Below are 26,039 nucleotides of genomic sequence, written 5' to 3' on the forward strand. Positions count from 1 at the left end.
AAACCCGAGAGGTGTGGGAGGAGGGCTGTTAAGGCATTAGTTAATTCAGGGGTTTGAGGGAGGTTAGTTAGGAGAGAGAGAAAATGGTTTTCGACTGGATCAGTGATCTGGGATGCCGGAGGGATAATGTGCGAGGATTGGGGTGGGATACATACGTTTAGGGGTAGGACACAAAGAGGGGTGGGGGGCAGCGGAGTCCACCAGAGAGACGTTAGGTGTTGGGATATGGTTAACAAGGTTGTGAACGTGGGGAGTTGATGAGGGTTGAGTGGATAACTGAAGGGGATTAGAACGTGGTTGTCGTGTTTGAATGGGAGAGGTAACTACCAAGTGGTTTGATGGGATCGCAATTCCTCGAGGCTGAGCTGGCGACGGTTGAGGGTTCAACAACTGCCGGCGGTGCTGGTTTTGAGATGGAGGAGGTGGAGCAGCCTGAGTGCTTGCCTTTGGGAAGATGATCGTAGCAGGTTCAATGAGCCGAGGATCCGGAGAAGAGCAGCGGAGGAGGGGTTGAAAGTGCCTGCGTATAAAAGCTTCAAGATTAGGACCTCAAGTGGAGAAAACAAGGTTTGGGGTTGCAGAGGAGGAAGAAGAAGAACGAGAAGGAGGAGGAGGAGGACGAGTAGGGACGGTGATGGGGTGTTTTTTTTTTTTATTACAATTATCATCCCAAAACGGCATTTTGGTCCTAGAAAATCCGTGACAACGGTACACTGTCACGATTAACCCTCTCCGTTACGAAAATGTAACGATGGGGTCAGTTAGTTATTAGTATGCAACAGGGGAGGGTAATAGTTGTCTGAAAGTTTTTAGGGGGGTAATAATAGATATCAAAGTTTTTGGGATGATAATTGAGAGGTTACGAAAATGTGACGGTGGGGTCAGTTAATTATTAGTATGCAACAGGGGAGGGTAATAGTTGTTTGAAAGTTTTTAGGGGGATAATAGTAGATATCAAAGTTTTTGGGATGATAATTGTAAAAAATCCTTTAATTTTGGTTAGGGAGAGTGTGACCCCTACAAGTACGCAGAAGCATCTTGGGGGTAATATTTCCGTCTTTCATAGGGGATGGGGTAGGGCAGGGTAGGCATTTCGCCCCCCACTGTGTGGTTATGGACTGTATACTCCCCCACAGAGAACATTTTACCTTTTGGTTAAGGGGAGCATTCTCTATAGGAGAGCTTGGCCCCATGCATGTGCGAGGGTCAATGAGAGCATGCACAAAAGCATCTTTGGGGGGATTTTCACCTTTCATAGGTGGCATGGCCCATTGTGTTTGAATGTGGGTGGTACACTTCCCCACAAAGAACTTTTCTCCTTTTGATTAAGGGGAGCGTGACCCCTATGCACATGCGAGGGGCCAATGAGAATGGACACGAAAGTAGGGCTGCAATAGGGTCGGGTGGGGTCGGGCTTTATAAAACCCTAACGCAACCCTAAGTCCCCTTAACTGGGTCCAGGCCCAACCCAACCCTGACTCAGGGCCTGAAAAATCCAATCCTAACCTGCCCTCAGGGTCGGGCCGGGCCGGGCTGACCCCTGATTAGCCCTGATCATGGGGAGGGGGAAAGAAATGCATGGGTTGGAACGGGCTAGAGAAAATTATCAATTTTACTTAAAATAACATTATAATAAAATTTATTATATCACTTATTATCTTCATATATAATATATTATGTGTGAAGTTTAAAGTTTGTAATATATATATTATATTAATATATATTTTATAGTATAACTTAAAACGGGGTCAGGCCGGGCCAGACTTAGCCTAAGGCCTCAACCCTGACCCGATCCGACCCTAACATAGGGCCAGAAATTTTCAACCCTGACCCGTCCTCAGGGCCAAATATCTCAGCCCAGGCCTTGTTCGGGCTCAGGGAGTTCGGGCCGACAGGGCCAAACTTGCACCCCTACACGAAAGCATCTTGGGTACAAGATTTCTGTCTTTCATAGGGGGCAGGGCGGTCAATTTGTTTCCCATTGTGTCTTGGGGTTATCTTGAAATTGAAACTCTGAAACCTTCCACCACTATTAATTAACCCTAAAATATGAAATCATGAAAAACTGTGAAATTTGAAACTAGAAATTCCATGACACTAAGAAAATGATAAACGTGAAACCCTAATCCACATGAAATCCCAATGAACATTATTGTGAAAAAAGGAATCATTGGACAACCGTAGTCCGTAGACATGGAGCTTAGCGTAGCATTGTGATATGCTAATTGTCACTGGCAGCTATTCTTATAGTGTTTAAACACCCGTAAGGCTTTTCAACTGAGAGGCGACGCGTGAAGACTGGAGAGAGAGAGAGAGAGAGTCTGGAACCATCGAAGTCATCTTTCTCGCTTGAAACATCTTTGGCAAGTTCTAATAGGGAGACTCTGGTACTATCGAAGTCATCTTTCTCGCTTGAAACCCCTTTGGCAAGTTCTAATAATGGATATGTCTGCAGCATTAGCAGGTAAAACTCCAAGCAAACCTCCCTTTTTGATTCATTATGTTTTACTCCTCTCTCTCTCTATGAAACGCACACACTTTGATTTGTTCATACTGATTTGATCTTCCTGGTTTATTCTGTTGATACCCGTTTGGGATTTCTTGACTATAGAAAGGCAGAAGGTTCAACTATTCCTTAATGCTGCTCGTACTGGAAATCTCGATCTCCTGAAGAGTAAGTTTGAAATTATATACTTTCGGGTGCTTTCTGTTATTTGTTCATCTGTTTTTGTATTGCTTCTAGTCGTGAGTTTTGTTTGACCATTGAGTTTTCCAGAACTGGCGGCAAACCTCGATGACGGGCAGGGAGTAGCAATATCTGTATCAAGTGTTAAGGACGCAAACAAAAGAGGGGCGCTTCACTTTGCTGCGCGAGAGGGGAAGACTGAGATTTGCAAGTACTTACTTGAGGAACTGAAGCTCGATGTCGAAACAAAAGATGAAGATGGTATGTGTTTGACACTTCCTTCATCTCCTAGTGAAATCGTGTTATGTGCAAATTTTAATGCGTGAAATTACGGAGTGAAATGTATAATATTGTTTAGAATGCTGTTCCTTGATACACTTCAAGTGGCATGTGAGAACTTAGTGTTGGGTCTCTTTGCAATAACTGCTACCAACAAATTTGAAATCAGGTTGTGGCCTGATGGGGTTATTTGGAGTTTGAATCCTATTTATCATGTACTCGTTCAAGTTGATTGCCGGGGCAAAAGTTGCTGATGCCCTTTTTGTTGGACCATAGAATGACAAACCAAGAGGTGGGGTGAATTGGGTATCGGTGTACTTTCTCACTTTTTATGTTTCTCAAGAACTTAGATGGAAAACGGAAACAACCAATAAACACAAGGAAGGCACAATATTTTATAGTGGTTCGGTCCTCTTGACATACATCCACTATCAAGTGTAGTTCCTGCACTTTGGCTTTTCACTATACGGATTGGTTCCCAAGGTGCCAATAAACCTTTAGAGTGTTGTTTCGTGGGCTCACAACTAAACCTAATTCTTTCTTGGAAGATCAATCCCTCACACTCACCCACAAGTAGGGTGGTTCTTGAGTCTTTCAAACTCAACGTACATAATAACTCTGAATAGGAAAATGATCAAATGAAAGCGCAAACATATAATCCCTCTTGATAGGGTAGATATACAATGAAAAACTTACTTGATTCCCCCCACTAGACTGGCCTTCAAATTCTCAATTTAGGTGCATACGAATGGCCTTCAACCACTGAGGTCTTTCTCTCAAAGTTTTCAAGATTAAACCTTAATGAAGTCCCAATCAAGTACTCTTTTTTATTAGGCCTATTTATAAATCACTTTCCAACGGATAGTTTTTTAGCCGTTACACCAACCCGCGGTCGAACGTTTAAAGAGTTGTTGTGTTACATTTTCTAATATCGTGGTCGACCTCGGCTATTTGGCAGTCGACCACAGTCATTTTGAGGTTGACCCCAGCTCGTTGAGGTCCAAAACCTTAGCTACTGGAACCCATCTGTTGTGCCTCGGGATCAACCTCGCCTATTTGGCAGTCAACCCTAGGTTCTTCCTTCAAGCCTATATGCCCACATATAAGTTTTGGGCATTCTTTAAGTGGGTGACTAGGCCAACTTGCCTAGTGATATTCAATGGTATTCAAGACCTCTTTGACTTGTCCGAACATATGGTCAACCATTCTAAGGTTATTGGTCAAGTCTTGGTCAATCTCCATATAGGAGGGTTAGGGTTCCAACCATTAGTCCAGTTAGATATAGTCCATTTGTCCAATTTAAGACAACTAGTGGAGGAATCATTACAACTTAGGATTACTAGTTAAAGCAATGTAAAAGCAAAACCTAAGCTCTAGAAACCTAAGAATCTGTTTTTCAAATAATGACGACGTTGAGCTTGGTGAAGAAGTTGACACTTGGCTTCCTTGTCACTTGAGCTCATATTGTGATCTCCATAGGATGTGATCTTAAAATTTGTTGCTCTTAGAGATTGCTGATGACCGTGACCACTTGAATAGTTTAGCTACTTAAGGTCTTGATATTTGAGAGGAATTGACCAGAATGACGCTCCCTTGACAGTTTGATCCTTTGAAGGACATTCGGAAAATTGCACACATTTAAGACCTTGCCTTTTCATCACTCAATGAACATGTTAAAATACCAAAACAATATAAGCAATATGCAACAGTCCGACACTTTTCTGTTTGTTGCTCATTTGCTATCTCTGCAACCATGAGGATGCTTTTCATCTTCAAGTAAAATAACTTGGAGTAGTACAAGGTAGGTTAATGAGAGAACTCTATCATTTTCTTTAATCAGTGAAATAGAATTGATTAGCAGAGAGGAAAAAGAGAAGGGGTTGAACTTCTAATAAGAGAAAACGATATCACTCATATTAGTATTGCTGCATCTGCCATAACCTATGCAAGTTGGAGCCATCTGTTTTGTCATGGAACTGTTCTTAAGTTATTAACGATAAGTAAAATTTTCAATCTCTGGAACTCTGAGGTTCAAATGGTGGTTTACCCGCATTTATTCTTAATTTGGTTATAGGGTATGTACCAAGGTTATTAGAATGTTTAACATAGATGAAGTGTAGATTGAGAATTTGTTATCAGTGACAGTAGGGCAGTTTTAGTCCATGAGTGCTATAATTTACATTTTTGTTCCCTTTTCCCTTCACAGGAGAGACTCCTCTTCTTCATGCTACTCGGCAAGGACACACTGACACTGCCAAGTATCTTCTTGAATGTGGTGCAAATCCCTCTATTTCCAGTGACATAGGAGCCACAGCTTTGCATCATGCGGCTGGAACAGGTCTGCTGCCTTTTTTTGGTTAAACTTCTATTACACAGTTTGACGATGTTGAAACAGTCCATTTTCTATAACTGTATATTAAATTTTCCATATATATCTCAGATCTTTTTACTTTAGTGAGGGAAGTGGATAGAAGCTTTGTTTCTTGAAGTTTTAAGCCGATGGTTCATCAAATAATTGGTGGGTGGGTTTGGGGCCCCTATGTGGTGGCATGTGCTTCTTGTGTTGCTAGGTTTGGGTGTTGTATGTTTTATGGTTTCTCTGAGGGGTTTGTTGCTGCTGGATGGGTGTGGGTTGATGTTGGGGTTTATTACTTTTATTTTGTTTCCCCCCACCTCCTCGTTTCTGTTGTTCTGGCTCTGTTCCCCGGTTTGGGGTAGGGATGTGATCTGAAGGATGTCTTCTTGAAGCCTTTGCTCAGGCCTATTGGCTTTTGTTTTGGGGGCAATTAAAATTTTGGGTTCCACTCTGTTTCAATCTAACATTAAATTCCTGACTTCTTTCACTTCATTGTTTTCTATCTGATGTTTGATTGGCTCCATCCATGATTGTCAATGAAAAAATCTTGTAGGAAACATAGATCTGCTGAGGTTCCTACTGTCCAAAGGGGTTGATGTGGATTCACAAAGTGATGCTGGTACCCCAATGATTTGGGCTGCTGGTCATGGTCAACAAGAGGCTGTGAAGGTTTTGTTGGAAAACCATGCTAATGTAAGCTAACAATGATCTATCCTTTGCTCGGTATTGTATTTATATTCCTGAGGTTCTTATAGGTAGGATATTGTTAACTCTTCACATTTTGTGTATTTGTCAATTGTGTGTGAAAAACGAGGTTCTTATTGCTTAACATATAGGTTTTGGATCGTGTTTTACTTAGGCAGGTAGATTCCATCATGGAAACATCTGAAATATTGAGGGTAATTTGGAAAATTTGATGGAAATCGTAAACTACCTTTTGAAGTTTGTGGAACAAAGATTTTTTCCACCAACTTCATATGTGTGGTGTCCGAACATGATTCTGTTTTTTATTGTGTGTAATTTCTTCATTTTTATTTGAGAGTAGTGTGCACAGTCTATGTTATAATTGCAGCTGATTTAGAGAAAAGGCTGTTGGGTCATTTGTGCTATTTGATTTTATGGGGAAAAACTAGTCTGCACAACTAAGGGGTTCTGACATATGTATATTTGTTACTTTGCGCTCAAAGCTTATTGGGAATGTAGAAGATCCAGCAAATTGAGCTTGTATAAATGATTAAATTTAGTGTTTCTGTTTGTATTATGATTTATTGGGTTTCTTATTGTTTAACTGAAGCAATATGTTTGTTGCCAGTATACGCATCTGATTATATATAACACAACAGTCTAGAAAATGGAAATCCGTTGACCATACCACTACCTCTATTAGAATTTCTTGAAGCTTTTGTTTTCTAATTGAAATATGGATGATGGGTTGTCTGACATTGCAATTTATTTATTTGTTTTTTCGTATTGCAGCCTAATGCTGAAACTGATGATAATATTACTCCACTTTTATCCGCTGTTGCGGCTGGTTCACTGCCATGCTTAGAGCTGTTGATTCAGGTACCTAAATTCATTTCTCTTTCGTTAATTTGCATTGTTTGGCTTTTGTGATTCAGAGGGTATGCAACAGGCTGCCTGGTTCTGGTTATTGATTCATATAAAATAACGGCTGTTGTTATGTATGGTGCTGTGTATTTTCCTTTGCGAGGTGCAGCTTTTTCGTTTCAGTGCTTTTACTTTCACTTTTACCACTCCCCATCTTTATTAGATTTCTGGGGAGTCCATTAAAATCCATAAACAGAGTTGAATGGTGAAACAAGAGTCATATAGTCAACCTCATTTAGTTGGGGTAAGGCTTAGTTGGTTTGATTGAGTTGGGAGTCCCTTGAAAATTGTGTTGTTTTTAATGTTTATTGATGGGCTCATAGTCCGGCTCCGGTATTCTGTATCTTGTGTCAACTGACATGTGTATCCTTAATATGTTCTTTTTGACCAAACATAGTTTGATGGGCTCGTAGTCTGATATTCTGTATCTTAAATGAGCCCGATGCGTTGCCTTTCTTGTAATATATGATGTTGGCTTGCTTAATGCAACTTTGCAGGTGCTGGTCCCTTGAATTATAAAAATTCTTTTGCTAGAAGCTCAGTTCTTCAAAATATTTCTTGCCTGTTCAACATAAGCTTAGTACGGCATGATTCTTATCATCTTATGTATAAAAAATTAAGGAAAAAGGCAGAGGGTGAAGTAGGATATCATGTCCTATAGGCAGATCTTATTGTAACAAAATTTTTTTATGTGATTAATGTCTCTGTTGCTAGCTCCTACAAGAATACAATACTATTGCAATTATTTGTTTTTATTTATTGTTGTAGACTGTGCCGTTGTCTAACATTGACATGTTTAGCATTTGCTTTGCTGATAAGCACATCTTTTTCAGTTCAGTGCTATTAGTATATGCCCTTATCTTTTGTCTTCAATATTTTATACCATCAGTCTACATGTGATTGTGATACTGACTTTTGTGCTTTCTTCTATATAGGCAGGGGCTAATGCAAATGTTAGTGCAGGTGGGGCAACTCCAATGCACATAGCTGCCGATAATGGGAGCCCAGATATTATCAATTGCTTATTAAAAGCAGGAGCAGATCCCAATGCAGTTGATGAGGTATTCAATTGAGACTTTCACATCCTTGTGGAGTTTTAGGGTGCTTTTGTTATACCTTCTGTGGGGTGATTTTGAGAGGACTGTGATTCTCATGTCATATTCTGATTAGAATTGCTTGTGCATTTTGTACAAATTTGATTCTTTGGTATCCTCCCCTCTTTTGGACTGATCTTTTTGAAGCACAACATTTTGCTTCTCATCTTAAGAATCATTTCCTCACTCTTTTGGGGTTTGTTTATGGTTGCTTGTACGTATAAAAGAAGTGCTTCCAAGAAGTAACTCTACAATATCAGAAGTTATACCAAATGTGGGTGGACCATATATTTCATTATGTACATGATAGAAGTTTTTCTTGGCAAATTAGAGGCTTATGAATTGTTGTCCAGCTCTCATCTTGTTTGATTGGATACTAGCATGTCTTTGCTGCTCATTATTTCTTCATGATTTCTGGTGCTTTGTGGCTTTTTATGGAGTTTGTGGTTGACTCTAATTTATGGGGAACTATGGTTGATCTCAGGATTTCTAAGGACCGCCAAATTGGGATTTTGTCTTTCCCATTTTATCATAAACTGGCACAGTTGCAGCTCTAGCACCAAGTTCTTGGTACACTAATGTGCCATATCAGTATTATTCTTTGCAACTTTTACCTGCGAATTCTCAGATGATACTTTTTGTTTATGTTATCTTGAATGTCTATGCATCCCAGGATGAGAATGAACTAGTATCTTGCATGTCCTTATCTTTACTTCTATCCTAATTTAAATCATGTGAAATTTTCATTTTTTGTAATTGGTGCCATTGAGTAATGCAACATAAGGATGGAAAATGAAAGACTAGGATTAGTGCCAATTAATCTTTGTTCTATTGCAGGATGGCCTGAAGCCAATACAGGTTGCTGCTGCGAGGAGTAATCGTGGAGCTATTGAGGTTCTTTTCCCCTTGACATCGTCTGTGCAAACTATTCCGGACTGGAGTGTTGGTGGAATAATTGAACATATGCAGTCTGAAGCAGGAAAAGAACAGGTATAGTTCATGATATAAAGAGGAGATGACAATGTAGAAAAAGTATGACCTATTTCCTGAAATTAGAAACATGCCTATGGGTAGGGGTAGTGACAGATATCTGTTTTACCCATTTCCTTGTGCACCAGTTGTTTAGAGTCAAGGATAAAGATTTCTTACCCTATAGGAAACAGGAAGGGCTAGGGTAAGGCAGTGTTGCCCTACCCATTTACTTGTTTACTTGTCTAGGTAGCAGTAATTAGGCAATTTTACTGATATATTTTTACAGATATGTATACGTATATTAATCCAAGGTCCAGCCCATCTACATACCATTTCCCCAAACCCAAATACCTAAAGCCAAAAGGTCTAAAGTCTCGTAGAAACCCTGTATATTTGGTCATGCCTCCCCTAATGCTCTTCCCATGGTTTCACCGGCTATTCTGTTTAGTTGCCGGGTTATGGGGATTGTTATCCTTCCTCTATCGGGTAAGGGCAAATTCTTAATCAACCCTATTGTTTAGAGTAAAGTCCCCCACTCCCCCTGTAATCCCTTAGCATAGCCTTACCTAACCCTAAACTACACGTTGCCACCACTTCTTGGAGGGTGCAACCTAAAACCTTAAGTCATTAGGTGGACAGAGCTCCTCAAGTATATGAATGCACCAAGGACCTGAACAAACCGATGTGGGACTATAACTCCTAGCATCTCAATTCTCAACACTCCTTCACCCTCATGTGTAGCTTCAGCATACCTGGCGCTACATGTAGACAAACAACTTATGGAGGATAACAAAGAGACATGGGCTCTAATTCCATGTTGGAGGGTCCAATTCAAAACCTTGAGGCATTAGGTGGAGAGAGCTCCTCAATTATATGAAGGCACCAGCCACCAAGGACCTGAACAAACCGATGTGAGACTATAACTCTAACTCCCAACCTCTCAACGCCACTACCTATGGAAATTAGCACATACTCCACATGCTATAGATAATGAAGTCTGAATCAAACATAATTTAATATGTTGCCTGGCTAAATTGCCACTGCACAATGCTGGTTTTCATCGCCAATGTTGGTGTTCTTGCAGATCCTTGTGTTGACTTTGTGCTGCAACGTGTGCAGGGGGAAACAGAAAATTCGAAGAAAGCTGATACACCGAAAGACACCACCTTGCAGAAGCAAGATCTTCCTGAGGTGCTTATGTTGGCTATATCATTCTTGTTCCTTTCGGTACTGTGGTCATTTTGTTCAAATATTTATTGTGAACCCGATATGTATGTGACGAAGGCATGTGGACCCATCCAATTATGTATGTCTTAAATTAATAGTTATGTTTTTCATGTATGCAACCACCAAAGGTATAAGTATAATTGTATCTCCTCTTCCTGCCAATACCCTTAGTTTTTCCTGCAGGAAAGCTCTCTCTTCTGGTTCCTGTTTTTGTAAAGCTCCTTTTGCCCTGTAGTGTATGGTCCTTCAATAAAATCTGCAATCTATGGAGAAAGGGAAAAAAAAAAAGAAATTTATCTTCAATCCTCTCTCTCTCTCTCTTTAACTTTTTTATTATTACAGAAAAGGGGGTGTTAACATGGGTGTTAATGACTGGCATATATGAATATTCCAGAAAATGATAAATAAAACTGTCCTTGTTATGTAACTACATTTAAGGTTAAAAATAGGATGGCAGCTGAGGTTTTAGGCCTGAGTTTACATTGTAATCAAACTGAGCTTGGGAACTGCCTACCAAAATGTAAAATGGTTTTAATTTGTTTATTTGTTTCATTCATGCATTGTCACAATAATCTTGAAATATCTTTTTTAGAAATATGAATGATCTTGAAATAAGAAGGCAAAGTGTCATCATTCAATAGCTCAATCTTGAGTTTTAGTTGTGGAGAGAAGCTTTGGAAACCACAGAGAACCAGTCCCATGGACTATGGTTCCTTTGGGTATGTCTGAACATGGTAGTAAACATAGTTGTCATGGCGTCGCCATGGCGTCCTGGCGCTGGAGAAGGTTGCATGGCGACCTACGCCATGGCGCCCCTCTTTGATTTCTTCTTCTTGTCTCTCTTTCCCTCTTCGATTTCTTCTTTCCCTCTTCATTTCTTCTTCGATATCTTCTTCGATTTCTTCTTCCTTTCTTCTTTCCCTCGTCGATTTCTGAATTTTCTTCTTAAAACTTGAGAAACAATAGAGAAAAAATAAAACATGGCTTGAGTATACATCTATTAAAACATTAAAAATAGAGAAAATAAAAAATAAAACATGGTCGACATGCTCATTGCCACATGTCGATATATCGACGTGACATCCCTCCACCGACTTGGATCGCCGTGACGCGGTGACAACTATGGTAGTAAATATGGTGCAAGTGACTTTTCAATAGATAGAAGACTTTCTTATGCTTTCATATACATATATCTTTTATGAGTAAATAATCAATCAAAAGAAATTGTTAAGAGACAGGTAAGGATATTTCGTAGTTTCTTACCATGGTCTGTGACTGTGTTATTATCAACTCTAAACCATGTCTTTTTGTAATGTTTACGAAACTGTGACAAATTGTCGTCCATTTACCCAGGTCACACCTGAGGCAAAGCAGAAAGCTTTGGAGGCGAAATCAAGGGGGGATGATGCGTATAAAAGACAAGATTATCTTATGGCTATAGATGCTTATACACAGGTAGCTTAGCATCCATCTGTTTTATTGACTATGAAATCTTTCTGTCTCTCTCTCTCACAAACACACACAAAAGGGAAACTCTTTCTTAATTGAGGTTCATTGGATGATGTAGAAGTTTCTTTTTTTTTTTTTTTTCCCCTTTTTCTTTGTTAAAATCTCCTGGCTTGCTTAGAAATTTTTTTCCCATCCTAATATCATAATACTTCTTTCCCTTTCCAGATGTCCTGGAATTTCATTCTAGGAGGTTTATTTAAATCCTGTAATGAAACTAGAGAAATAATGGACAGAATCTGCACAAGGTAAAGAGAAAAGAAGAAGACGAGAACAAGTAGGGGCTCACGATTTGTTTCAATGACCAAACCGTGAGCAGCATATCATATTTATTGTTAAAACAGTAAATTACCCATAACCACATAATAGATGACTGTAGCACAGAAATATCCCTGCTGTAGACTATTAATTCTAATAATCTCAACACTCCCCCTCAAGTTGGAGTATATATATGATGGGGGACCGGAAAGGAGAAAAGAGAATCCAGAAAGAAATCAGGATTGCAGGGGGGGGGGGGGGGAAGAGAAGAAACCATGAGAAGAAGAAGAAGGGGGGGGGGGGGGAGAGAAGAGTGCACACGCACAAACTCATAAACTCAATTCATTCTATCCATTATTCAATTCTGCTCATCATTCATTGTCTTGCTTCTCAAAATATAAAAAAAAGAGAAGAAATAACTCCCTAGCAACTACTTCTACAACAATAACTGCCCCCTAATAACTACTTCTACAGCAATAACTGCCAAATAACTCTAAAAATAAAAGAGAAAACATAAATAAACTAAATGCAGGGCTGGTAGGGCTTGGGCTTGAGATGGTATCCCTTGGAGTATCTAATTGGGCCTGGGCTAGGGCTAGTAGGAGCAACCCCCAAATGTCCTGCATCAATATGTCTCCCATGCCCAGCTTGGCACAACCATCAAGAAATGCCGGATGAAACAAGGCTTTAGTAAACATGTCACCTAGTTGGCTCCCAGACTTAATAAACAGAGGAGACATAATTTTCTGCATAACTGCATCCCGTACAAACTACATAGTGTCAATCTCAATGTGTTTATGTTATTGCCAATGTAGATGGCGGCTTGATTACCACGAAACATATTTATAGGTTTAGTGACTGGAAAGTCAAGTTCCTGAAGGATCTCAACCACATTATCTCAGTTGCAGTATGAACTATAGCCCTAGTCTCAGCCTCAGTACTAGACTTGGCCACAGTAGTCTGCTTATTGCTCCTCCACATTACAAGATTACCACCAATAAAGGTACAGTAACCAGTGGTAGACCTCCTATCACCTTCACCACCAACCTAATCTGCATAAAAAAAGCAAACTAAATCTACCTGCCTATTAGGCCCATAAATAAGCCCTTCCCTGAAGCACCTTTGAGATACCTCATAATGTACAAGCTGCCTCCCAGTAAGCCTTCTTAGGTGTTTCCATAAATTGATTTATGACTCCAACGACAAAAGATATATCTGGCCTGCTAACAGTAAGATAAATAAGTTTGTTGACCAACCTCCTGTACTGATGATGCTTGTCTGCAAGGTCCTCACCATCACCTGCTCCAAACTTTTGATGCGGATCCATAGGTGTATTAACTAGCTTGGATGTAAGCGTACCAGTCTCAAATAAAAGGTCCAAAACATATTTCCTTTGAGATAGGCTGATACCTTTACTACTCCTCACAACCTCCATCCCAATAAAATATCTGTGAGTACCCAAGTCTTTCATTTGAAAATGTTGTCGTAAGTAAGATTTAATCTCATCAATACCAGAAGTCATTACCTGAAATAATGATGTCATCAACATATACAATCAGCACCACAATCACATCGACGAATGAACACTGAGTGATCTGAGTAACATTGGGTAAACCCACATTGAGTAACAACCTTACTGAATTTATCAAACCACACCCTAGGAGACTAATTCAGACCATAGATTGCTTTATGAAGTTTGCACACTTTAGTAGTGTGCTCCCCTTGAACAGCATACCCAAGAGGTTGTTGTATACATTCCTCCTTGTGTAAATCATCATACAAAAATGCATTTTTAATGTCGAGTTGATATAATGGCCATTTAAAATTGACAACAAGAGAAATGAGCACACAAACGCAATTTAATCTAGCAACAAGTAAAAAAGTCTCAAAATAATTCGCACCATAAGTCTCAGTAGACCCTTTTCTACCACTTGGACATTAATAGTGGACACCCTACGACACCCATAGTTGTCATGGCGTCGCCATGGCGTCTTGGCGCTGGGGAAAGTCACATATCGAGGTACGCCATGGTGAATGTAAAAATATCGCCCGATATGACGTCCATGGCGTCGCCATACCACGATATATGGGCATATCAGTCGATATTTGTACATTTGAATGTATAAAAGTTAGACTTAAAATTTTTTTAAAAAAAAAAACCATTTAATAGCTTAGATGCTTTTTCGTTAATGTCTATTGGAGGTGTAACTTGAAAATATACACCTGTAATACACATTAACATAAAAAATTAAAAACATCAAACATATTACCCTAATTACCCTAATTGGGGGGAAATAGAAATCGCAAAGCCAAAGAAAGTTCGAGACGAGAGTCGAGAGGAGAGAGTCGAGACTCGAGACAGAGGAACAGTTCGTGAGACAGAGGTCGAGATTCCGGCAAGCAGGCAACTTTAGCTTTAGTTCCTGGCTTCCTGCAACTCTCGGCTAGATAGTTCTTCACTCCTTCGTAGTTCGAAGTTGCAAACACCTCCGGCAACCTCCAGGACTCCAGGTAAGTAATTTTTTATTATTATTTTTTTAATTTGGTTCTTCTTCCTCCTCCCAGTCCTCCGGCAATCGATCTTTCAGTTCAGTTCTTCAGTTCTTCCCCTCCCAGCCTCCGGTAATGATTAGTGATTACAGCCAGTACTAGTATCTTTTTTAGTTTTATTTTTTCTTCTTGCCTTGCACAGCCACACATACGCAGTTACACACACAGAGACAGGGAGAGAGTCGAGAGACAGAAGGGGGGGATTTATTTCAGTTAGTAGTCCTCTCGGTTTTTTTTTTTTTTTGTTCTCTTTTCTTCTTCGCAACTGCTTGTACAGTCACAGAGACAGGGAGATAGTCGAGAGATAGAGGGGGCCCTCTCGGTTTTTTTTTTTTTTCTTCTTCGCAACTGCTTGTACAGTCACAGAAACAGGGAGATAGTCGAGAGACAGGGGGGGGGAGGGATTTATTCCAGTTACAGCCATAGTACTCTCGGTTTTTTTTTCTTTTTTCTTTTTTCTTCTTCTTGCCTTGCGGTTGCAGGCTTGCTTACAGTCGCAGACTTCTCATTTTTTTTTTCCTTTTTTCTTCTTGTTGCCTTGCACAGTTGCACTTGCAGGCTTGCACACTACCTTCGGTTTTTTGTTTCTACTTCTTGCCTTGCAGTTGCAGGCTTCCACATAGACAGAGAAGGTGTATTATTTTTTTCTTCTTCTTGCCCTGCACACAGCCACACACAACAGCAGCACATATTCAACTCCATTAGTCCATAATTTCAGTTTATTTCCCCTTCAGCTTAATGTTAATCTGCTAAAAACCAGTACTTTGATAGTTTGATTTTGTGTTTTCCATCCTAGTTCAGCTTAATGTTAATCTGCTAAAAACCAGTTTAATTGTTATTTTTGTTTTGTGACTTTTGTAGTCTCTTTCATATACACTAATGGATATTACACTTTCATGAATTAAACCATAGTATATTAGTAGTACACTTTCATGTTGATTTTTGATGTTATAGGACATATATTATAGCATACTAAATGACATTAAAAATAGAGAAAATAAAAAATAAAACATGGTCGACATGCTCGCCATGGCGTTGACATGTCGATATATCGACGTGACACCCCTCCACCGACTTGGATCGCCGTGACGCCGTGACAACTATGACGACACCTAACTTTTTACCTGGAGGAAGATCAACCAAAGTCCATGTCTTACGAGAGATCAAAGCATCCATTCCACCTCCTGAAGTCCACTCAAGATGGGACAATGTCTTATGATGAGTTTTGGGAATAGAGTTTGTAGACAAAGATAAAGCAAAATTATTAAGAGATGTAAGACCCAAACAAAATTTTCTATGGGGTAAGCAACCATAGACATGGAACTAAATCTCGGTTTCGCAGTTTCCGAGATGAGTTGGCCAGGTACTTGAAAAAATGCATGGTTTCGACTGGTTTTGACCGAGATGTTGGTAATTTTGTAAGTTTCGACACTTATGCCCATCAAAACTTGGGGAAGCCTAGCTCGAAATTAGTACAAATACTTATGTATGCCAGAAACCAGACCAGAAACCAGGACAAACACTTATTTATGCCAAATATCTTACTTAAGATATTATTCATAAATAAGAAAATACCCCCTATTTGAATCCAATAAAAATAGTTAAAAAAATCAAATTCCTAAAGGATAAAAAGTCAACCCCTCAGTTCAAGAACAAAAATTGGATTTTCGGTGGTAGGTGAAATTTCCAACTTTCTAATGCTGGGGTTTTTCTCAAATCTACTAAATTCCATAAATCTGATTTTTTAAGATATTGCTAAAAACCAAAAGTGCAATAAAATATTCATCTGTTTAGATGTCTAAAAAATTATTTACATTCAAAGCCATTTTGACAGCATTCGCGCATACCAAATTTACTTTGACCGGAACATAACTCCTTCAATATAGTTCAGATTTGTTGAATTGCTGTGTGATGTCAGAAAGTTCTAGACTTTATCAAGAGACCTCCTTTAGAGTTCTCTCCTTATTCTCTGTTGATAGTCCCCAACACAGTCCATATGGAATATTTCCTTTTTTGGTTCCATTTTGAAGAATTTTATCTTCATCTATATGGAATATTTTATTTTTTATGATTTGCATGTGGAAGAATCTTTATTTTCCTCTGGAGATTTTCTTGCTGTATCTTTGTTCTTTACCATCAGATCAGAATAGGTGACAATGTGATGGTTCTGTTGCTATGGGACTGTAGGCAATTGACCTGGACCCCACTGATGCTACTTTACTCTCAAATCGAAGCCTTTGTTGGATACGTTTGGGACAAGCTGAGCATGCCTTAGCAGATGCAAAGGCCTGCAGAGCGCTGAGACCAAATTGGGCAAAATCTTGCTATAGAGAAGGTGCAGCTCTACGTCTACTGCAGGTATGTTAACATTGTTACTCTTTTTCCCTCGACCAAAAGATGATCAGTGTCTCAGATAACTGCATTCCCTTTTCCTTGCAGAGGTTTGATGAAGCAGCAAATGCCTTTTATGAGGGTGTAAAGCTTGACCCAGAAAACAAGGAGCTTGTAAATGCTTTCAGGTAAGGATTAAATACCTTCTGAATATATTACTAATATGACCTTCAATCCTTTGATTGATTTTAAAATAAGAAGTCCTAAATCCTCCTCTTTCTCTCTTGAAATGCACACCCTGAAATTAACTTTTCATTTTAGCCCAGCCAATCTTAAATCCCTCTCGTGATCAAATGTTTCTGTACCCATTCATCTTAAAAGTGATAAATGAAGGGACTGTTTTAAGTGTTTCAGCCTAAATGACTAAATCGGGTGGAAAGTGGAAACAACCAAAATGTGTAGAAAAATGTGAAGCTGCAAAAGGGAAACTTCAGCCATGTGTTTTGTTTTGGTGGCTGAAATAAAAGATTTTCAATTCTTCTCTGAAACAAAATAAAATTGACAACCGAGGACCAGATTCAGTAAGTGTCCGTTTGATAACACTCCAAGAAACGTGTTTTTCATTTTTTCTGTTCTAAGAAACGAAAAAACACCCCAAAAAGTTTTATAGACACGTTTCGTTTCTACTGTTTCTTGAAACATAGATTAAAAATTATGGGCCAGAGAACAGGTTTGACGAAACAAGTATGACTTGTTTTTCTGTTTTTTGAAACAATTTGAAGGAAACTTGTGCCCGATAAAATAAAGGGGGGGGGGAATAGTCATTCCCGATAAAAAGCTCAAGCGCCATCAATTCTCCTCCAACCTCAAGCTCCATTGCCATCTCGACTCTCCTCTAACCTCAAGCTCCATTACTCGAGAGCTCCTAGCGCCTGCAACTCGCCATCACTCGAGAGCTCCTACCGCCTGGAACCATTTCCGGAACAGGTTTACCAAACGCTTTTGAACACCCTAAAAACTGTTTCTCAGCACAGAAACGGAAAAAGCTGTTTCTGCTGTTTCTCATCACAGAAACAGCAGAAACGTCATCAAACGGTGCCTGAAATACATGCTCCTGAGTTTTACATTAACTCCTAGTTCCTTAGTTCTAAAGCCCAGTTTTGGACTACATTTTCTTGACTTGGATATGGATTTTTCTCGATCATTATGCAGCGGTACTTCATATCCCTCCCCCCCCCCCCTCTTCAAAAAATAAAATAAAATGGTGCAAATGGAGAAATTTGGTTTCCTTTGATAAATAAGCCTAATAATTGTGTAAATATAAACTAGCTGACTTGGTACAAACGATAAATAAATTGTGATTTGTCATATTAGCTGGCATTAAATTAAGGAAACTATAAGTAAACAATTTACTTAGAAGCTGCATTATGTTCTTAAATTTGCATTTAATTAAAGTATTTCCATCTGTTACTGGTTTTCTGTTCATGCCTAACTTGTATTATTTGTAGATCAAGGAAACACAGCCAGTGGTTACTCTTTGATTAAACTAATGTACAATGCCTTGTGCCAGAAAAAATGTATAATGCCATATTATTCTTGATAGTGCAATTGATTTTTCCCCCTGTAGGCTCTTGATTTTTAAGTTTGCAAAAGGTTTCTAGGTGGGTGGCTATTTTAGCCATGTAGAGTGCTGATTTGGCAAATTTTGGATAGATGGGGCACCCTTGGGTAGTTGGGTTGTCTGTGAGTCAGATTGTGTTTGATCTCAATTGAATGGCTTACCCATCTTGTGTATTTTACTCCTTGTATTTTCAGCCACCAAACCAAATGAGGCCGATGTAACTATATTACTCTTGGATAGATAGAGGTCTATGTAGATTAGTCATCCGTCAAATGTTGAAGTATATAGCCACAGTGCATTGAATCTTTTCCCCAAGTATTGTCAGCTATCCAGTCTTTTTGAAATTTGGCTTCTTGATTGTGCAACATAATGTAATGCTTTTGGCCTGAAACTTACCACATCAGTCAAGGGGGGCCATTAAGTAAATTTGTCTAAAAAGTTGATGTTCAACTAAGCTGCCTTTTGTCATTTGCTTCAAAATTGAGTGTCAGGGTAGCTTCCAAGGATCCAACCTCCTATGTGTAATGTGCATACAGCACAGTGTACTGATGTTGTAGCCTATGTTGCTTTGATACCACAGATCTGTTTCAGTAGGGTATCAAAGCATTTAAGATTTGCTTTTAGTATACAGACAAGGGACACTACAAAGCACTATTAATTTGCTTTTGTATATTTAACTACCTTGTGGTGCTCATCTTCCTCCTACTTTTTGTTTTATTTATTTATTATGATTATTATTGGCACTCAACAGGGAAGCGGTGGAAGCTGGTCGAAAATTTCATGGCACAGATGATAAAAAGGCTTAGGGGAGTTCGGCGTAAAATATGAGGGAAGAAGCCAGACTGACCTAGCTTGTGTAAGTGTATGTTGGGCAATTTTGTTCTCATGAGGAGTTTAATGTTTATTTTTATTATTGCATGCCTACTGGAAGTACCGAAGAGGGGTGGAAATAGAAGCTGGGTACTGCAGCAAAAGATAACTGGAAGTGAAGAATGCCTAATATTTCATTTTGTGAAAGCAAATGGTTATACCTAGCTGTCCTGGCAAAAGATTTAATGAGAAAATATGAAACATTGCATTCTGTGAAAGCAAATGGTTATACCCAACTTTTTTCTTCCCTCTCCTGTTCTCCCCTTTTTAAAGAGCTTGCATTAGTGACCTGCTGTGTGAAACATCCATGACTTTCTCATGTTCAGGAGGCTAACTGATTATGATATTGTGGCCTTGTGGATGATTAATGCAACCCCAGGGTTCCAAAACACCTTAATTAGGTCACTGTTGCCTAACAATGTGATTAAAATCCAAAAAGAGAAAGAGAATGAGGGACAGAATTGTAAAAAACTTGAAGGACCAATGTATAATTTTAAAGAGAAAGAATCAGCAGTAGGTAGTCTCCCCAGAAGAAGCCTTCAGAGAAAGAACTGGACTTAGGAGCCTTAGGTAGGTGCCACATTTTCAACCCAAACAGGTTCCACGGTATGATCTTCATTAGATGTTTCAATATTGTATGCTGAAGCCACAGTAAAAACTCCATTGGCCGGTAGGCAACCAAATGTATCTATCCCTTTGATTCACCATAGGAATGGGAATGGAGAGAATATGAATCTGATGTGGCCACCAATGGAAAATGAGATCTTCCGTCCAGCGTCTTGTTGCTTGTTCTATAAGTTGATCCATCAATGTAGGAGTTGTTATTGGTGAAGTTTGATCTCAGTCTAGAAAGTGTAGTGGGAAATCTTCGGAGAATCGTTTTGGCCTTCAAATGCGTTCGAATGCCCTAAAAGGTGCATACATTACCACCAAAGGTGGTGAGTCCTATAGAACTTGTCGAGATTTTCGATTTGATATGTATATCAATATATGTTAGGCTCAGTTGCAATCCTGATTGGATGGGTCTTTTGGGTTTCTAGGGGTATTTCTGTATTTTTTTCGGTTTGGGCTTTTCTATAAAGCGTCTTTATCTCGTTGAGAAAGAGGTGTGAGATTTGAGGGTTTGTAATATTCTTCATAGAAGTACTGAAACCAAGTTCAATCGAACTTTGAATGTAACCTACCTTCATGGGGGTGAACCATGTAAAATCTATGTTGTGTGTTTGTGTGTTTAGTTCTTCTATTCTATTTTCGGTTTTGTTCTGCAAATCCCATATCCGGGCATTGTTTTTCTAATAGGAGTCATAGGAGGTAACTGAAATGGTGCAGGTCTAGGTCTATGATTCGAAATCCAAAAATCTGTCCAGGGATTTATGCTCATGCCATCTCCCATTTTATGTAAATCCTTTTTAATAATAGACTGCGAGCTCCCAGAATAGATTTCCTGCCCCAAGACGCATTAGTAGGAGATGGCGCATGAAAGGAAATCTGTGGTGGGGAAGTACCTTTGCTTCATGATACGCCCCCATAAAGAATTTGGGTGTTGTGAATTGTGATTTGGATCCTAATTGAATTTAGAAAAGAAGTGGGAGTAGGACTAGTTTTTAAGGTTTGGACTTTGGATTATGGGCTTTGATTTGTTGGTGAGGTTCATATCCTCTCTCTCTCTCTCTCTCCCTTTATTTGATTCTGTATATTTTACCATGAAATTCTATTCCAAATTTGTATATTTATTAGGGGAAGGGATCCGTCGTGAGTGGGGGTAGTTTGGTATTTCATGGGGACCATTGATTTCATCCAATGGTTTTATGTGTGATCATACACACGTTCAAACCCTAAAAAGAGAGGGCAAGAGATCGTTGCCTAGTCACCTGGCCCCCCACATCAACGTGGGACATCAATATGGATTTGGTTTTTTATTTTATGAGAATGAGATGGTAATTTTGCGTGTTTTTTTGCCTGGGGTAACACAAGGACACAAAAACGCAGTCCGCACCCACTCTATGGCTCTTGTGACATGGGACCAACTAATACTATATAATAATGTAATCATTCCCCTTTTTTATATAAATAAAAAAGGGAAAAAGAAGGTTAATAAAGTGGTTTAGGACAAAAATTGAGTTGGATTGAACAATGAACAGTGATATATGATGTAGCAAAAACAGAATTCAAGTCGCCAACTCTTTAATTTTTCTGATTGTAAATTTGTAATCTTTTAGGGAGTTCTAGTTTAAACAATGGGGAAAAAAGAACTCTGGGGGTGTAGGTGTTGCACCAGACACGGAGGTAGGATAAAATGATCATCTTGCCCCTAATGAAAGGCAGAAATGTTTGTCCTTTTGATGCTTTGGTGTGTGCTCCCATTGGCCCCTGCGCACTTGCAGGGGCCATGCCACCCCCACAGAGAATTCTCCCCCCCCCTCCCCTCCCCTCCCCTCCCCTCAACAACAACAATATCGATATTTTATATGCTAAGAGACAATTGATCACCTAAGAATGCACATTATATGGATAACTCCTGCTTAATTGCCATTTTCCATGATGAGTGAAAGAGAAGTAAATGGTAATTTTAAGTCACTGGAATTAAAAATATAAAATTGACCAAAATGCCCTTTTGATGGTTTTTCTTTCTTTTTGAGTGTGGCACGCATGTCTCTCCTAAGATCGGGATGGATTGGTATTTTTTGTTTAGGGATAGGAAATCTCTCTGGCAAGTGTGGCAAGTGGTTTTCTCACCTATGTACCTTTTGTTGGTTGAGCTAACCAGTTAAGATTAAATTTTCTATTCTTCTATTTAATAATTTCTTCCAAAAAATATTTTTATTGAAAAAAAGAATCTAATTAAAGGAAAGGACAAAGTATGGCTAATCATATAAATATATGGTCAAATGTTCTTTGTGCCGGGGCACAGGCTGCGCCCAGACACATGGGCGTGGGTGAAATGACCATCCTGCCCCTCCTGAATGGCAGGTCTATGTGTCTAGGCACAGACTGCACTGCGGCACAGAGAACATCTGCCCTAAATATATTTAGTTAATCGAAAATTTTGCCACGTGACATATCAGATGGATCGCAAATCTTGTGGATAAATAGATTATTAGGTCTTTAGCTCACAAGTCAAGATTCTATACAAATAAAGTTTATCAAGTGGCAAATTAGAAACTTAAAATTTCAAAACCATAGGCAAGTGCACATTATTAGTTGGAAAATGATAGGCATACATGAACATATATAGCGATACACATGATATTTGACAAGTGACCTATCTAGATCGTCCATTATATATCCATAAGGTAAAATTGCCTTTATGAAAAATTTTATGAACGGTCTACATGTTAGTGAGGAGAGAAGTGTGAGGAAGGAAAGTGAGTATGAAATGATGTATGATGGCGATAGTGTGCGATAGTGTGACTATTGTATATCTTTTTCTCACTCTCTTTGTTTCCTTATTGCAAAAGTTGGAAGGAATCATGGATTTAGTGCTCGATATCGGATCAGCTATCGGCCATCCCGAAAACTGATACTATATCGACATGGATCGGCATGTATTAAACAGTTTTGCCCCTTATTAGGGTTCTTGATAGTTTTACCCCTGGTCTATATAGTTCCACGAATCTAGGAATGACCATGTATTTGGATGTCTATGCTAATACAAACACAAATCGTTCAATATAGTGAATTGTACGGTATCAGATCGATATTGATATGGATCAGACGTATCAGACAATTTTTTTTCTTGATTCTCCTTAAAAATGGATTTTTTTTTTTAATTTTAATTTTTATCATTTTGGCCCTTGTCCATACCATGTTTACTATATCAGAATCGATCACTTGCAAAATCTGTATGTATCGGTATTGCCCATTACTGGTTATATGATACCGATACCTCAAACCATGGAAGTAATAAAATCATGAGTACATTGAAGGGCTTTGATGATTTGTTTACCGAAGGTGAGATCCATGGTAACTTCACCCATGTCCGTTTTCTACCAAAGCTTGACGGTTGGATTCCGTAATCAAAGCCGCCTCTTGCAACTGTCAATATTTTTCCGTGTTTACCAAAAAAAAAAAAAAATTTTTCCGTGAAAATTGAAAGAGAATAAAAATAAAATTTAAAAAAAGAAAAGGGGATAATAGGAAATATCTGGATTTCTAAAACAGTCTCTCTCCGTGTCCGTGATCAATCCAATCCAATCCAAGCGTCTCAATTTACGCGCCATTTCGTAGAAAAAGGAGGGAACTCAACCACGACAACTCTCTCTACAGTATTTTTAGGTTTTAACCTTCAATTCTCTTTCTCCTCTTCTAAGGGTTTTTCCTGCTTCTTCTTCTTCTTCTTCTTCGTCAGTTCTGTGTTGTTGTTGTTCTTCTGCGTGAGTTCTGGTTCTTTTCTTCTTCTTTTTTCATCGATAGATCCCTAATCGTTACCTTTGAAAGCTAGGTTTAGGGTTTCTTCTGTAATGTCGAAGATCTCACAAGCTCGTTACGGTTCTATCCCTTCTGCTATTCCTTCTGCTTCAACTTCTAACTCTGGGATCGAATTCATTTCTCACGCAAAGGAAAGAGGAAGATCAATCATCGCAAAACGGCGTCCATGGAGAGAATTCGTAGATCTACACTCTTTTGGCCGTCCGTACACTTTTGGCGAAGCGATGGTCCGTATAAAGCGTAATCTCTACTATTTCCGTGTCAATTACGCTTTTATCATGTTGCTGATATTGTTCTTGAGTCTTCTATGGCATCCAATTTCGATGATTGTCTTCCTCGTCGTGTTTATCGCTTGGTTCTTCCTTTACTTCTTCCGTGATGAGCCGCTGTTTGTGTTTAAATGGACTATTGATGATCGTGTGGTTCTGGTTTTATTGAGTTTGGTTACGATTGTTACCCTGGTTTTGACTCATGTGTGGTTGAATGTCTTGGTTTCGCTTGTTATTGGAATTGTGATTGTTGGTCTACATGCCTCCTTTAGGACAACCGAAAATCAGTTTCTGGATGAGCAGGATGCTGTTGATGGAGGATTGCTTTCTGTTGTTGGAAGTCCGACTCCGATGAGAACAACATACGGTCGTATTTGAATTTGCTGATTGGTTCTTTTTGTTGTGCACTGGTGATTAGGATGTTTTGTGGCGATTGAGCAGTTGGGGGATTATCAGATTTGAAGCGACTGCCACTGAGTTAAGTTCTTTAGATCTGCGGGAGAAACTTCTTCAATGATGCTGTAAATGGTTTGGGTGCAAAGAGGTGAGATCCTCTGCGCGCATTTCTTTTGTTTTTGTTGCCGGAAAGTACATCCCAAAGGAAGTGATTTGTAACTGTTTCATTCTAACTTCCTGTAGAGCTGGTCAGGTTACATTTACTCGATTTTGTAATTGTTCTTTCTTTCCCAGTCGATTGTCGAGCTGGTCAGGATGTGGTCCTTTCAATCTTTTTTGTAAATGCTATACTTGCACGTTGATAGTATTTTAGTCATCTGAAGCAAAACTGGTTGTCTCTCAAGTCTTAATGTGTCATTGTTCTTTAATATGCTGTTGAAATTGCTGTACTGATGCAGTAGGAAACTAATATATTTTCAGCAAAGGTATGTCCATCCATTTTATCCCAACCTAATGCAGTTGGCTACAGAAATTCTGTTGATTCGCGTAATTTTAGTTTCGATTGTCAGACTTGCTGCTCATTGTCTGGTTATCTTTGATTTCATCCGAGTGAGTAATTGCTCATTTTCGAATTATTCCTGTAGTGTTCACTGAAAGTGTAAACCTCTCCCAGCATTAAAAAAGAGGAACTCTCCCTGTTTTCCTCTGCCTCCCATTCAGAAAACCCATGACGTAGTAGGATGAATGTTCAGTCAATAGATGGTAGGATTAATGGCTGCAAATGAAGGTTCTTTCTTGGTTATCCTCTATATCATCTCCAGTTATGAACATTGTCTTGTCAACCCACTAGGCTTATGGGTGAACGGATTTACCTTGTTTGCCAAACAGGAATTGTGGCCTCAGCTATATGATTTGTGTTAGCCAACCCCCTACCAGTTTGTCTGAGGCTCTGACCTCATTCCTCTTTTAATGTTCAGGTGTCCTGTTGTTTGATGTTGATCAAGCACATTCCATTGTACTGATTCTTGAAAGTGTAGCTGGTGGAGATTGCAATTATTGATCTTGCTCAACCTTGCAAGTGAGCTGATATTGCAATTGGATATCTTTACAGTTATCTTTCTCTCTGTGAAACATGGTCTTCTGTGCTCTGTTTTTGATGGATCTGTGCATGTTATAGAGATGCGTCAGCATGTCCAGACTTTTGTGGCTCTCATTTTTTTTATTGTTTTAATTTTTTGGGGGTGGGGGTGGGGTTTGGATGTTTAACTGAGCATATTGCCCATGGCATGCTTAAATGGATGGCTTGTCAGGTTTGTAGGTTGTCTGATTTGCCTCTATTACAAGCCCGATACTAGTTAGCGATTCTGTGTCGAGTGGCTGAAGAATGTCTGTTAGGCACACATTAGGAATTATTAGGGGATGAACTGTGTTGTCTTCTCCAGAATGTTTTTTTTTTTGGGTGGAGGGAGGGGAAAATTATCTCCTCCGATTTTCTGCCCGGCCCAGTTCTTCAGTGCCTATAATAAGAGGGGTGGACCCACTCGGGGGCAGTGTTTGGGCAGGGAACTGGAGGAGATAAAGATCCAAT

At 39.3% G+C, this 26,039-nt stretch overlaps 2 protein-coding genes across 3 annotated transcripts; both read left to right on the forward strand.

The window, feature by feature from the left end:
• The first annotated feature begins 2,416 nt into the window (after positions 1–2,416).
• LOC122642664 (putative ankyrin repeat protein RF_0381) lies at positions 2,417–25,018 on the forward strand. Of its 2 annotated transcripts, XR_006330075.1 has the most exons (15): positions 2,417–2,464; positions 2,612–2,674; positions 2,777–2,947; positions 5,172–5,303; positions 5,875–6,014; positions 6,798–6,884; positions 7,865–7,990; positions 8,861–9,013; positions 10,115–10,186; positions 11,576–11,677; positions 16,724–16,894; positions 16,976–17,055; positions 19,240–19,380; positions 22,705–22,710; positions 25,008–25,018. XR_006330075.1 is itself a non-coding variant. In XM_043836206.1 (13 exons), exons 1-13 carry the CDS (start codon positions 2,440–2,442, stop codon positions 19,292–19,294), a joined length of 1,377 nt encoding a protein of 458 aa, XP_043692141.1. In that variant the 5' UTR covers positions 2,417–2,439; the 3' UTR covers positions 19,295–19,561. The 2 variants fall into 2 exon arrangements, 1 of the variants encoding a protein (XP_043692141.1); XM_043836206.1 differs by lacking the exons at positions 22,705–22,710; positions 25,008–25,018 and having other exon boundaries at positions 19,240–19,561.
• LOC122642665 (PRA1 family protein F3-like) lies at positions 23,760–24,839 on the forward strand. Its single transcript, XM_043836208.1, has one exon. The coding sequence runs from the start codon at positions 23,819–23,821 to the stop codon at positions 24,431–24,433; it is 615 nt and encodes a 204-aa protein (XP_043692143.1). The 5' UTR covers positions 23,760–23,818; the 3' UTR covers positions 24,434–24,839.
• Positions 25,019–26,039: the final 1,021 nt, after the last annotated feature.

The sequence above is a fragment of the Telopea speciosissima genome, chromosome 10 (genome assembly GCF_018873765.1).
Source record: "Telopea speciosissima isolate NSW1024214 ecotype Mountain lineage chromosome 10, Tspe_v1, whole genome shotgun sequence".
Classification (NCBI taxonomy): domain Eukaryota; kingdom Viridiplantae; phylum Streptophyta; class Magnoliopsida; order Proteales; family Proteaceae; genus Telopea; species Telopea speciosissima.

Coding starts and splice junctions, on each gene's coding strand:
- LOC122642665 (XM_043836208.1), top strand. CDS start 23,819: ATGTCGAAGATCTCACAAGCTCGTTACGGTTCTATCCCTTCTGCTATT.
- LOC122642664 (XM_043836206.1), top strand. CDS start 2,440: ATGGATATGTCTGCAGCATTAGCAG. Junction 2,675..2,776: donor AAATCTCGATCTCCTGAAGA/GTAAGTTTGAAA, acceptor TGAGTTTTCCAG/AACTGGCGGCAAACCTCGAT. Junction 2,948..5,171: donor CGAAACAAAAGATGAAGATG/GTATGTGTTTGA, acceptor TTCCCTTCACAG/GAGAGACTCCTCTTCTTCAT.